This window comes from Pristiophorus japonicus, chromosome 6 (genome assembly GCF_044704955.1).
Source record: "Pristiophorus japonicus isolate sPriJap1 chromosome 6, sPriJap1.hap1, whole genome shotgun sequence".
NCBI lineage: Eukaryota > Metazoa > Chordata > Chondrichthyes > Pristiophoridae > Pristiophorus > Pristiophorus japonicus.
Genome location: NC_091982.1, coordinates 3,395,290 through 3,409,638, shown reverse-complemented (window position 1 = coordinate 3,409,638; position 14,349 = coordinate 3,395,290). Strand labels below are relative to the sequence as shown.

General features: G+C 43.4%; 1 protein-coding gene across 6 annotated transcripts in view; it reads left to right on the top strand.

Annotated features, from left to right (window-relative positions):
• Positions 1-14,349, top strand: part of LOC139265528 (H(+)/Cl(-) exchange transporter 5) — a 144,169-nt gene that overhangs the window by 119,531 nt on the left and 10,289 nt on the right. For all 6 annotated transcript variants that reach the window (XM_070882556.1, XM_070882553.1, XM_070882555.1 and 3 more), the window contains 4 exons: positions 153-275; positions 2,687-2,893; positions 7,026-7,106; positions 7,611-8,156. In XM_070882556.1, the coding sequence (XP_070738657.1) occupies positions 153-275; positions 2,687-2,893; positions 7,026-7,106; positions 7,611-8,156 (957 nt within the window). The remainder of the gene's footprint in view (positions 1-152; positions 276-2,686; positions 2,894-7,025; positions 7,107-7,610; positions 8,157-14,349) is intronic.

The following is a 14,349-nucleotide window of genomic DNA, read 5'->3' as shown; positions in this document are numbered from 1 at the left end:
TCATATAATAAATCTCTTCTGGAAATAGTTAAAATTTTACCATGTGTTCTGTTTATAAATTAACTGAGCTTTGAATGTAAATCTTTGCTGGTTGTCCTATTATACATATACATGTGAAATGTATTATAATAATGTTGTGTTGACTGTTCTAGGGTGCTGGTGCGTACATATTGAATTACTTCATGTATGTAAGCTGGGCCCTGGGTTTCGCTTTCCTGGCTGTGTCTTTGGTGCGAGTATTTGCACCTTATGCCTGTGGATCTGGAATTCCAGAGGTAAGTCTGAACAGTTTATTTTTTGGGAAAATTTGACTTCTTCCACAGCTGGTGCAGTACAGGTCACAACTAAAAGGTGTATTTAAAATTAGTGTAGTTTGTCGCCCTCTAGTGATTCTAAACTGCTCTTTTAACCAATAAACAAAGTGGTCTCGGTACTTAAAATGCCAACTATTCCTTTTTGCTCATCCTTGGTTAGTTATTGTTGGCTTTTACTTTTGAAAAAATATTATTGGGAATTTTTGGGGGTTATTTTGATCCTCTCAAAAACAGGTAAAAATTGGGGAATACTTTGGTAAAACATTAATGCCGAATGCTCACCCCAAATAAAGTCTATGAATTCTTGATCTCGGTCATTTAACAGGGAGACAATGAATTGGGTCAAGGCCATTTACTATAGAGTGGGGTATACTGGTGAGACAGTCAGCCAAGGCCAGTTTCATGCACATTGTAAGAACTATAAGGATGTTATTGGCAGACACCTGTAAGAAGGTAGAGTACCCAACCCACTTAGCACTAGACAACATAAAGAGCAAATGGTTGTGTAGAATGTACCATTTCCCTCACTGCTATATTTACCCATATGTACTGAGGGTTTGATTTTCCAACTGTGGAAAACTATGCCTATGTAAGACTGGCACTGGTACAGTTACTCAGAGGTTGTAAACACAACTTTAAAATACCTGCGCATGTATGAATCACACGCATGCATAGTTAAAGAAAAGTCAATTGGCCAAACTGGCCTGATATTGGAGGAAGATCCATACAGGTCAGTAAGTGGACCTGTATGGGCAAGCTTAAGGTCAACTAGGATGCAGCCAAACCCTAAGATGTGGCATATGTGCTGCCACCAGTCATGTTTGAGTGCCATCAACCACAAATATAGAGGTCGGTTACCCAGCAAAATGTCTCTCTTGGGGAGTCTTGGTGCCTTTAAACTGATGCCAGTATACCTACTTTACAGGATTTCCTCCAAGAGCATGCTACATAGAAATGTAGAGTACGCAGCCACAACAACACATATCCATTAGTGAGGTACAACATAATATATCTGCTGGCTCAGGCCCACGTACTTCTGACAATTAACAGACTACACCAGGACACTCTGACATCCCAATCTGAAGATTTCAATTACCAACAAATGTATAAACTTTTATTGATGACCAAAACAAAAATACCTAAAAGAAAAATATTAGATAGCCCTGATTGTTCCAATGGAATATCTTTACAGGAACCAGAGTCCAATTTAGTTGCTCCTGACGATTCTTCTGTGAATGCAGCCTTTGTGAATTCTTTAGCACAGGCCACTGAGGTGCTGAGCTCCCAAACACTGACCACCCACTCGCATTCTTCAGCTATGGTTGGCTTCCTCATTCTGCTACCAGCTGTGAAGTATTCAGGCCTTTAGCTATCCAGACTTCCCACAGCTTCTTGGCACCCACGCTTAAAGGTTTATTGGCCCCTCTATATTTGGCTATCCAATTTTACAGCTGTATGCTTGCCATCGGATATAATACTGTCCAAAATTCTGGGATATAGTATCATTTGCTTGTATTGACATTGGAATGAGTTGAAGGGTACTAGTATCAGATTTCCAATAATAAAGTCTGTCTTATTTTTGATACTGAGGAGTAAATTTTCATGTTTTTAGTTTCCACTTAAAAAAACTCAACCTAATCAATGTTGGTATTTGCACCTGATTTACTACTAACATGCATTTTATGAATCATGGTTCTGTTTCCACTGTACCAAACTTCAATCCAATCTCGTCTTTGTTTCCAGTGTTCTGAAATCTGAAGCCCTTCATTGTCAGTTGCAGAATTTTTAAATCAAGGATAGACAGAGTTCCATTACATCTGGTTTAGAAGCATCTTTTGGGATTGACTATAGGTGAACCTTATAAATAGGAGATTTTCTTTCCGAGTGTTGTTTAAGCAGGTGGTCAGCTAGCGATGTGCACCCACTGGCCGCCTGAGTCACAACTGAGGGCCACGCCTCAGCAGAGGACTGCTCTTCTTAGGCTAGATGGCCAGCTAAATAGTGAGAGGAGTGGACGCTGCGCCAGTCCTTATGGCAATTAGGGTCCTATATATGTCATTAAACTGGTCTACATCCTGACTCAGGTGGGTACTCCAGACACCCAGCTGTAGGCCTTGGGGAAAATAGGCGTAGCCATATCACCAGCGGGAGCGGGACGGTAAATCAATCCACTACCCCATTTCCACCAGATGGGAGGTCTCAAAACCAACCCATCATCTCCTAATTCAGCTGAGTTGTGAGCCTTTCATTTTTTGTCCACTGATTAGATTGACAAAACGTGTCTTTTTTTTAAAAAAGGCTTTTCTCAATTTTTAGTTTTTGAGTTTTAAGAGTTTAATGATGTGTATGACTTTTTTGTCATTTACTTTCAGATTAAAACCATATTAAGTGGTTTTATCATTCGGGGCTATCTAGGAAAGTGGACCCTGATCATTAAGACTGTCACCCTGGTTTTGGCTGTGTCTTCAGGCCTCAGCCTTGGAAAGGAAGGCCCTCTAGTACATGTGGCCTGTTGCTGCGGCAATATTGTTTGTCATCTGTTTACTAAGTATAGGAAAAATGAAGCCAAGAGGAGAGAGGTAAGTCAGTATGGATGTGTAATTAAAATTATTGCACCAGTGTTGTTCCTGTGTTTGTCTTAGGCAGTGTAACACACTGCTGCTAATGATGCGGCAAAGATAGGGAGAAATGCTCGAGGCCAGTCAGGAATGTAGAGTTCAAGGGGAGCTAGGACTGGAGGAAATGTTAGAGAGAGGGAAGGGAAAGGCCATGAAGGGAATTAAACACGGAAGATGGGAATTTTAACTTTCAGGCATTGGGGGACTAGGAGCCAATCTAAGACAACAAGGACAGGAGTGATGCCTGAGTGGGATGTGGTGCGGGATAGGAAGATGGAGGAAAGTCAGGAGAGCATTGGAAAAATCGGGTTTGGCGATAATGAAGGCATATTAACAGTCCACGTTGCATACATGTGGCTCTTGCTGGCACAAAGAACTGTGGAAAAAGACCAGCTGAACGAAATGTCATCTAAAATTGTGTAAAGATGTATACGGTATGGAAGGTTAATACAATAATAAAGGCTGGAATTTTCCCCTAAAATGGTGGGTGGGTTTGGAGCGTGGGAGCAGTCAAATTGTTAAAAATGGGATACCCGACTTGATCCCGCCTCCAACCCCGCCCACTTCCGGTTTTACCGGAGGCAGGATGGGAAGGCGGTTGACCAACCCACACCCAGGGGACGTTACCTTAATTTAAATATTGTAATGAGCCTGGAAGCCTCTTTGCCGCCCATTTTGTGTTTAACTGCCAGTGGACGGGTTTCACACAATTTGTGAAACAGTGGTGGGGACTGCTACATCCAGGAAATAAGTGGCTTTATACCTGCCCAATCCCCCCACCCCCGGCCAATTTGGCTGGCTCCGGGCAGGAATCCGAGGCCCTACATTCAAATTAGGCCCTGCCGTTAAAGTCGACGGGGTCTGCGGGAAAACCTGGCCTCCCACGTTTCCAACCCGCCTTCCTTGAGAAAATTGCAGCCAAAGACTCTCCTGATACTTGAGTAACTACAGTATTACTTAAAATTAGTGTGTTTTTTTATAAAGTGTTCCAATGTAAGCTGAGGACTTTCAAATCTGTCCTTCCCAGGAAGACATTAATTTCCCTGGACCTTCTGGCACTTTACATGTTAAGAGTCCTCCCGAATTTGGCCATTCTAACCGTTCCATGTGGGCTTGGCCCCAGCATCGAACTGGCAAATATTGAGCAATGAATTGGTATTTTCATTTGGGCCACAAAGATGGTTAATGTGGGAAATAAAAGTACAATTCCGCAGTAGGGAGGCTTATTTTGAAGTTGGGTGAATCGAGGCACATTGTTGCAACGGAGTAAAATGAACTTTATTGTTTTTGCTGTACTAGACCAAGGAATGTTTGATGCGACTTCTTGTTGAGAAAAGTGGACATACTCAATTTGCCTGTACTGATGAGCACAAATTTATCAAAAATATATTCAAAAAGACACACAATAGCACAAAGAAATGAGCAAGAGAGAGGAGGATTGGAAGGGAGAATAACAATAATGGAGTAAGTGCTGTGTAATGCCACTGCCCCATTTTGTGCAAAGAGGAGGAGTTATGAATGTGGCTCACATGCAAAAATGTGCATGTTAATTCAGCTCCAGGGGAACTAAAACTGATAAAATATGTGTTGGACTGGACTTGGCAAAAATTAATGCAATATTTATTTGTGAGGGTAGGAGAGAGATAGTATGAAGGATGGGACTAGATTATGGCCAGTTATGAAGTCTCGTGTATGACTGATGATTTATATTACACAATATAGTTGCCATCTCCGGAAGACTTCAAAACAAGAAACTGATGTAATTAGTGCCTGTATTGCAGATGTCTGATCTGTGCCTCAAAGCTTCCTTTTCCTTACTGTTTCCCAGAGGATTCCCCCTCCCCCCCCCCCCCCCCCAAACATCACTTTAAAAAGGAATTTGCAATATATATTTTTTTTTTTATTCGTTCATGGCATGTGGGAGTCGCTGGCAAGGCCAGCATTTATTGACCATCCCTAATTGCCCTCGAGAGGGCAGTTAAGACTTGACCATATCGCTGTGGGTCTGGAGTCACATTGTCCAGACCGGGTAAGGGCGGCAGATTTCCTTCCCTAAAGGACATTAGTGAAGCAGATGGGTTTTTACGACAATCCACTAGTTTCATGGTCACCATTACTGGCACTAGCTTTTTATTCCAGTTTTATTTAATTAACTGTAGCTAGTGTAAGAAAATGCTACACTGGTCAGTTTGAGAAATGTGGATGAAGTGCCACTTGTTTCTCAATATTCCACTCAATTACATGGTGTTTAAGGAAGGTGAAGAACCATCAAAGTAAAACTGCTGTTCCAATGGGAGGAAGGGAAGTCCATTCACTGTGGTATGGGCATTGGAGCAGACAGCAGAATGCTGTGTAATCTTCAAAAAGGACACTCCGCTAAAGAGTTGCTGATAGTATATTTAGTACTGTAGTAGCTCTTCTGCAACTGGCAAACAATACACTACATATATGGACATTCAATAAATAAAACAGGATGTAGCTTATTTACTGGATTTTGCATTAACTTTTATGAACTTTATTTTTAATAGTGTTATGCAGACGTTATGAACATTGTAGAGGCTTAGCAGAATCAGACAGCACAAACGGAGGCCATTCGGCCCATCGTGCCTGTGCCAGCTCTCTGAAAGAGACACCAATTAATCTCACCCCTCTGCTCTTTCCCAATAGCCCTGCAATGTTTTCCTTTTTAAGTAGTGATCCAATTCCCTTTTGAAAGTTACAATTGAATCTGCTTCCACCACACTTTCAGGAAGTACCTTCCAGATCGTAACAATTCACTGCATTAAAAAAGTTATCTTCAACTCCCACTGGCTTTTTGCCGATTATTTTCAATCTGTGTCCTCTGGTTACTGACCCTCCTGCCAGTGAAAACAGTTTCTCTCTATCTACTCTATCAAACCTCCTCATAATTTGAAAACCTGTATTAAGTCTCCTTTCTCTACAGAGAACAATCCTAACTTACCCAGTCTCCCCAGATAACTAAAACCACTCATCCCTGGTACCATTCTAGTAAATCTCCTCTCCAAAGAGACATCCTTTTTAAAGTATGGCGCCCAGAATTGGCCATAATATTCTAGCTGAGGTATAACCAGTGATTTATAAAGATTTAGCATAACTTCCTTACTTTTTTTACTCAATGCCTCTCTTTATAAAGCCAAGGATCCATATGCTTTATTAACAGCTATATCAACTTGTCCTGCCACCTTTAAAGATTTATGTATGTGAACCTCTAGGTACTCTGTTCTCCCTTTAAAATTGTATCATTTTGTTCATATTGCCTCTCGTCATTTCCTTCCAAAATGCATCACTTCGCACCTCTACATTAAATTTCATCTGCCATGCGTCTGCCCATTTCATGTCTGTCTGTGTCCTCCTAAAGTCTACTACTATCCTCACTGTGTCATCGCCAACTTTGAAATTATGCCCTGTAAACCCAAGTCCAGGTTATTAATATATATCAAAAAGAGCAGTGCCCTAATACTGACCCCTGGGGGACATCACTGTTTACTTCTCTTCGGTTCAAAAAATAACCGTTCACTACTACCCTGCTTTCTGTCTTGTAGCCAATTTCATATCCACGCTGCCACTGCCTCTTTAATCCCATGGGTTAGTTTTGTTAACAAGTCTATTATGTAGCACTTTATCAAACACCTTTTGAAAGTCCATGTACACAACAGCTGGAGCTAAAAGTGTATTAAAAACAAAGTTTGGCACCAAAGGTGTTTGGCATTGCTGAAACTTGAGCTCTTTTCATTGTAGCCAAATGCAACCAAAATACAATGCACACTTGGACACCTTTCTTGTAGAGAATGCTGATTTATGAAAATAAAGGCACACTTTTAATCAGAATTTTTAACGCTTGCCCAACTTGAATTAACCTATTTCTGTACCATTTTAGCATGTGGATTCTCTCTCATCCACCTCAATTATGTTGACAGAGTTCAAGCAGTGCCTCAAAACATTGATCGTAAAGCACTGCACAAGCCCCCAGTAGGTGTTGTTTTTGGACCCCATCACACATGCATTTGAGAGGTGTATACGTTCCATCTTTGATACTTTGCATTGTGTAACCTTCATTGACTTTGTTTTCCAGGTACTATCAGCAGCTGCAGCAGCAGGTGTGTCTGTAGCTTTTGGTGCCCCCATTGGAGGAGTTTTATTTAGCCTCGAAGAGGTAAGAGATTTTGTCATAATATTTTAACTATTGGACCAAAAGCACTTTTGGGATCACGGGGTTGCTGCCTTTAGAACATAGCTGTTGGCTGAGTAGTATAGATTGTAGTGTTAAATGGATATTCTGAAGTCTCCCTAGCAATTGCTTTTGGGTCTGGGATAAATATGTTTTTTATTTTGGAAATTTTAAGTGATTATCCTCAAGGATTAATCAATGAAGCCAATCCACAGGAGTGCAAATTATGCCATCAGAGGCACCCAAACCTTCCTTTTGGGAGAGGATTTTGGTAATCGCATCCAATGGTCCACGATCTTGGCTATAAGCTACCTTTCCTATTGTTGGCCTGGGCAAATAATTCCCTGATATCGAGGAAGGTCCTGGCGAGATTGACACTGGTGGTTGTGTAATGTAAATTTGAGTATTTGTTGCAGGATATTTTGGTATGTGCTAAAAGACTAGATAACCGTCTCCTCCTTGACATTGTTTTATCTTTTATTTCTCCAGGTCAGTTATTACTTCCCTCTGAAGACTTTATGGAGATCATTTTTTGCTGCCTTGGTTGCAGCCTTCACACTCCGGTCTATTAATCCATTTGGTAATAGTCGCCTTGTGCTATTCTATGTAGAATTCCACAGCCCCTGGCATTTGTTGGAATTAATCCCTTTCATCCTTTTGGGAATCTTTGGAGGACTATGGGGAGCATTTTTTATTCGTGCCAACATTGCCTGGTGCAGAAGGCGCAAGAGCACCACATTAGGGAAGTACCCAGTTCTTGAGGTCCTTGTTGTGACAGCCATCACGGGTATTATAGCTTTTCCTAATGACTATACTAAGATGAGTACCAGTGGGCTCATTTCAGAACTGTTCAATGACTGTGGACTTCTGGACTCATCAGAACTCTGTGATTATATTAATGATGTCAACAGCACCAAAACAATTGACGACTTGCCAGACCGTGCGGCAGGTAAAGGTGTCTACATGGCAATTTGGAAGCTGGCTCTAGCACTGGTGTTTAAAATTTTCATCACAATATTCACATTTGGTATGAAGGTAAGGAGGAATTTCGGGGAGACCAAAATTTTATACAATGGCTTTCATGAAAGATACTGAGCAAGTAATGGTGTGTAAATGTATTTGTATACTATGTTTTGAACGTGCAAAATGATGCAAAGCAGATCATTTATGGAATAACAAACTATATTTATATTACAGCACTGCTTCAGTGAGTGGTGCTTATTTAATTGCTGGATGCATCATGGCAAAGCCTGATTCTGCAGTATAGTATAGTATTAGACAGTCCCTTGTATCAAGGATGACCCGCTCCCACACCAAAAAGGGATGAGTTCACAGGTGTTTCAATGAGGGATCTGACATTCTAGGTCCCGAGCTACATATTGAAGGGTGGAAGATGGCTGTGCGTGGATTCTTTTAACGTGGGGTGGCCGTTGCACACCAGCCACCACACGGGCTTGACAGAGCTAGATCTTGATCCTGTGGCAAGGGTTAACCACGACGACTGGAGACCAAACTCTGCTGCACAGACCTAGTGTGCACACATACTCCTACTATCCATGGATTGCAGTGTGGGCTGACCCATGCGGCCCCAAACCCTCGCCTCTCCTGGGCCCCGATCTCTCACCGCTCTTCCGCCCTGATCAAAAATGGGGCAGTCAGTAACAGGACATCAGTTAGTCTCCCCTTATCTTAGAGACATCAAATATCGACGCACTGTTAGTTGAAATATCAAAATATTAAACTCCAGCCTAATTCTGTAGTCACTTGACATCTACATCTATGCATGTCCACCAGGGGTGACTGGATACCAATCAAGCAGCAACCCTGGCCCCTCCCCCCTCCCCCCCCCCCCCCCTCTCCAATTTATGGGAGTTTAGAATAAATGTAGGATCCTTATCGTCACCACAGCTGAGACCAACCAACTCAACACTGAGGGGGTACTGCACTGTCAAAAGTGGCGTTTCTCAGATTAGACATTAACCAAGTTGGCCACATAAATGTAAGCCCTTCAGCTATTTTCTCTCCATATTATTGGCCCCCACTCTGTGCTGCTCTCCCTCCAGTCTGGTGTTGTGCCCACGCGCTATTCTTTCCAGGCTCCAACTCTTCCTCACAGATCACCAGAAGCTGAGATGGGTGCACCTAATTTTGTTGGAATAGCTAGTTAGATAATTTTTGGTCATATTTATTGTCATGGATGAAATGTCAAGTGAAAGTGGATTTAAAATCAGTTTGCTCCAGAGCTTCAAGATCTTGCTCCAACTAAATTAAATGTGCGCATTTACCGTACTTGGAAATATGTAGGCCCAATAGAAATAATTCAAACAAGGAAAGGCCTGATTCTTAAATCATTGGGCTATGAAAAAGCTCATGGGAATGAATTTTGCTGTAATGGAGACAGGAGGTATGATTCAAGTTTTTGAAATAATGAAGCAAAATAATGGGATAGGTGTGGAAATGTATTTCATTGAACCTGATGAAGTGAAATGTAGGATCGCATAAGCAATGGAAATCTCAAGGTAAACATAAGTACTTATTGCATAAAAATTGAAAAAATTGCTGGCAAGCATGGAAATTACAGATGTAACTGGAACATTCAAAAAATAAGTGGACAGATTCCTAATTCAGCAGGGTCCGAAGGTAGTTTACACCCTTAAGGGCCTGAACTTCATCAAGATATAAGGTCTGCCCATTTCTCGGCAGTATTCTGGCAATGCGTGGTTTAAAAACGCCGGAATACTGCCAACCGAAGACCGCTAGTTTCGTCAAAGTTTTTTCGACGGTATGCGAGCGGTGTGCAGCGGGCAGTTATAGTCGATCAAGGTCGACTTTCTTCTCGATGGACGGTGTGGCATTGTGCAAGCGCAAATTTTTTTTTTTTTACATTTTTTTTACAGATGCTTTTTCCCTGTGATTTTGGGGGTCAGGGGTCACCTGCGCATGCGCAGAGAGTTGGAGTCGAGGGAGAGAGTGAGAAGGAGTAGCATAGTATTCGAGGGTCAGTTGATGTCATCAGAGATTCCAGAGTCAAATAACAATAATAGAAAATGAATAATAATACATATTTTATAAATAAAAAATCATATAAGAAATATAATGGAAATGTTGAAAAAGAAGTCTAAACGCAGGAATATAGAGAAGGACGGGAGGTTGAGGGCGTCCGCCTTCGACGAGACGGAGCTACCTGCCCTGCTGGAGAACATCACGGAGAGATACTCCGACTTAACGAAGGGTGGTCGTGGAAAGCACCCCCACCCCCTAAAGGAGTTACAACAAAATATGTGACGAGATTGGGGAGGCTGTCTCCTCTACAAGTACCATGGTATGCACTGGAGAAAAGTGTCGTAAGAGGTGGAACGACCTGGTGAGGGTAGCAAGAGTAAGTCATTTTATTTATGCACACCCCGCCCCCCCCGCCCCCATGTGCCATGTACCATGTAAATGTAGGTTCAGTGTCGCACGGATGATATTTATCCCAAGGTTACGGTGATGTGTGTGTAAGAGACATCTGCAATAGCAGCGGATCCCCTTGTAATGCAATGTATATGTATATATGTATTGTCTGTCTGTCTGTCTGTGATATGTAATGCAGCAGTGGTGGACATTTAAGTAAGACTGCGCTATGTCAGTGTATTCATGTAACCCTGACCCCTACCCTGGTGCCAAACACTTTAAAATGTTGTTTTGTACTTCCAGACTCTGAGTATTCAGACCAGGCCTCCGCAGAGAGACCAGATGACAGACCCACTGCCTCCACCTCTGGCGTCACCCAGCCCTCTTCCGACTTAACCCCTGCCAGAGATGATGATGGAGATGACAGTTCCATGTGGGCCAGCTGGACCATCCTCCCCCACCGACTCTATATTCAGGGGATTCCCCCATGCCTCCTCTGATTCTGTGGGACCACAAGCGGTGCGCAGCAAGAGACCCCCAGCGTTGCAGCGCCTTTGCTGCAGTGACGGAAGTTGGTGCAGCAAAGGTTCTTTGCTGCATGACAGGCACGTACCAGAACATGGTGCATCTGTCACAGCCTTGACATAGGTTGAGAGCTGCTCAAGGCCATGCTATGATAGCCGCAAACATCGCGGCTCTATCAGAACGACGATCGGAGGATATATCGCGTCTAATCACCGCGATGGAGCGAACCGCTCACTGTGCCGATGCTATGCAGCAATCGACGGGATCGGGATATGGCGCGGAATCCCTCCGTGCCATAGTAGTCAGGCCGACAGCACCTGAGGGAGGGGAGCTGCCAGCAGCTTCCAGCCCTGAAGCCGTGCCTTCCGGATCACGAGATTCTCCTGAGGCCCCATTCATTGTGCCTGCAATGTCTGACCCCCAACGACAACAACAGCACTCGGGGTACCAGCACGGGGAGGTCCAGGCTCAGGGGCAGTGGGGAAGGGTGGGAGCAAGAAAGGGGGGTGAGTCCGAAGGGTGGGGGAGTACGCGGTTGAGGTCGAGGACAGTAAGGGGTGCTTTGTTGTAGTCGATTGTTCATTGTTAGTTTAAAATAGTTGAAGTTTGATTTTTTTTTAAGTTTATTTCAAGTTGTTACCGTTGTTACAGTTTTTCAAAGTTATAGTTATAAGTTTTACAAAGTTTTACAATTCTATATTTACATTTTTACATAAACATTTCAACTGAATTTAAGCACTCTTGTACACTGTCAAACTTTTGGGGTAACAGTCATCAGGGTCCCAAAATGCAACTCACCACATTCAAGCAAAGCGTTCGTTTATGACCTGCTGACGTAACAATTTTGCAATGGCTCTGTGTGTCCTCCGCTGTGGTGTGTGGCAGGGGTGGGTGGTGCCCTGGGTTCATTTGTAAGCTCCTCCCCCTCATTTTCCTCCTCCTTTCTCCTCCGTCTCCTGTACTCTCTCCTCAGGTGATCCCGCAATCCCCTGTGGCAATTCCTATCCCCGCATGATTGCTAAATTATGCAACCTGCAGCACACTGCTCAGGCTGGTATTGCAGCCTGCTCCCCAAGTGGTCCAAACATCAAAAGCACTGTTTCAGCACTCCAGTTGTCTTTCTGATAATATTACGTGTGGTTATATGGCTCATATATTGGTGCTTGGCTTCTGTCTGAGGGTTCCGCAGGGGGAGTCAAGAGCTAGGTGGCGAGGCCGTACCCTTTGTCCCCCAGCATTTACTTTGTGGCTCAGACTTCACAGGTCAGACACATTGCTCTCACGCAAGATGTGCGCATCATGGATGCTCCTTGGAAAGTAAACATTCACTGCCATTATAGAAACATACAGCGCAGAAGGAGGCCATTTTGGCCCATCGTGTCCACGCCGGCCGACAAAGCCACACGTCCCTTGGTCAGCAGCCCTGAAGGTTACAGATAAACCTATGAACAATGACGGAAAGGCAACGAGCAACCAGTCCGCCTCATACAACTGCGACATCCACTATACTGAAGCATTCTACACTCCACCCCAACCGGAGCCATGTGATCTCCTGGGAGAGGCAAAAACCAGATTAAAAACCCAGGCCAATTTAGGGAGAAAAAATCTGGGAAAATTCCTCTCCAACCCTGCGCCGTGTATGGTCGCAGACGAGCTGCACATTGAGGGAGTGGAATCCCTTACGGTTTTGGTACACCTCCGCCTCCTGTAATGGTGTTCGCAGGGCAATATGCGTACGGTCAATAGCACCCTGCACCTTGGGGAAGCTGGCAATGTGTGCAAAACCCAAAGCCCTCTCACTCTGTTCCTCCCTGGTCATTGGTAAGTTTATAAATTCCATCCGGTGTGCATAGAGTGCTTCGGTTACCTGTCGAATGCAGCGATGAGTAGTGTGTTGAAAAATGAGCTTCTGTCCCCAGCTAATGCCTGAAAAGAGCAGCATGCATAAAAGGAAAGTGTTGCAGTCACCTTCACCTTGACCGAGAGTGCAGTAATGTTGGTGGTACTGGGCTGCAGGTCTGCCTTAATGGGCTGGCAAATCTCTTTTTAGAAGTGCAGCCTTCAAACGCACTGTCGATCCGTCAGGTTCAAATATGAGCGCTTCTCCCTGAAAATCCTTTGTGGGTAAGGCCTCCTCCTCCTCATAGTCTGCGACCTCCTCCATTACCCTGATAATTCTGTTCAATAAACCTTCTCACATCTGGATCCTGCATTAGACAAGTAGTCAGCAAAACAGGCTGAGATAGTACAGGCCCCATTCTTTTTAAATCTCCAGAATCTCCTCAAATATACTGAGATAAACTCTCATGATTTTTCAATGAAAAAAATATTAACTCAAATGCCTTCTATCTTAATGTACTCAGTACCAATATAAATATCTTTTCCACTATAAAGTCACTGTTCACCTTTGAAATACTGAGGTGCTGTTTTTGCTGACTGCTCCCAATTTCAAAATGGTGGCACCAAACACTGGCGCCCATTTCCGCCCACCTAAGTAAAACCATCTTTTCCAGGACAGTATGCAGCTCTGACGGTATGTCATTAAACTTGCACTTTTTGAACAGTATGTGGGCGGTTCTACATGGCAGATGATGTGCATACCGCTCAGTGGTATGCGAGCGGTCCGTCGGCCATATGTACCTGTTTTTTGACGACACTTGTATTTATCGGCGCTAAGCGGGCAGTATGTTGATGAATTTCGGGCCCTAAAATCTCTTCTGTAGTGGAAATAACATCATGTTTGCAACTGTTCCTTTCAGTACTTTTGTAAACAAATAAACATTTTTGCAAGCATGAAAGTTACATTTCAAAGATTTCTGGGGGATTTCTCCTGTATACATATCCCCATTTATATTATGCCACTAGAGGGTCAGAAACAAACCCTAAATGATGCATTGGGACAATGCACGGAAACCTTTCCCCACCTAGAAATCAGCTCCTGCTTTTAATGTGCTGTGAAAGAAAAAAAAAGAAAGCCTTGCATTTCTATAGCACTGGAGTTTAGAAGGATGCGAGGGGATCTCCGAGAAACATATAAAATTCTGACGGGACTGGACAGGTTAGATGCGGGAAGAATGTTCCCGATGTTGGGGACGTCCAGAACCAGGGGACATAGTCTTAGGATAAGGGGTAAGCCATTTAGGACTGAGATGAGGAGAAACTTCTTCACTCAGAGAGTTGTTAACCTGAGGAACTCCCTGCCGCAGAGAGTTGTTGATGCCAGTTCATTGGATATATTCAAGAGGGAGTTAGATATGGCCCTTACGGCTAAAGGTATCAAGGCGTATGGAGAGAAAGCAGGAAAGGGGTA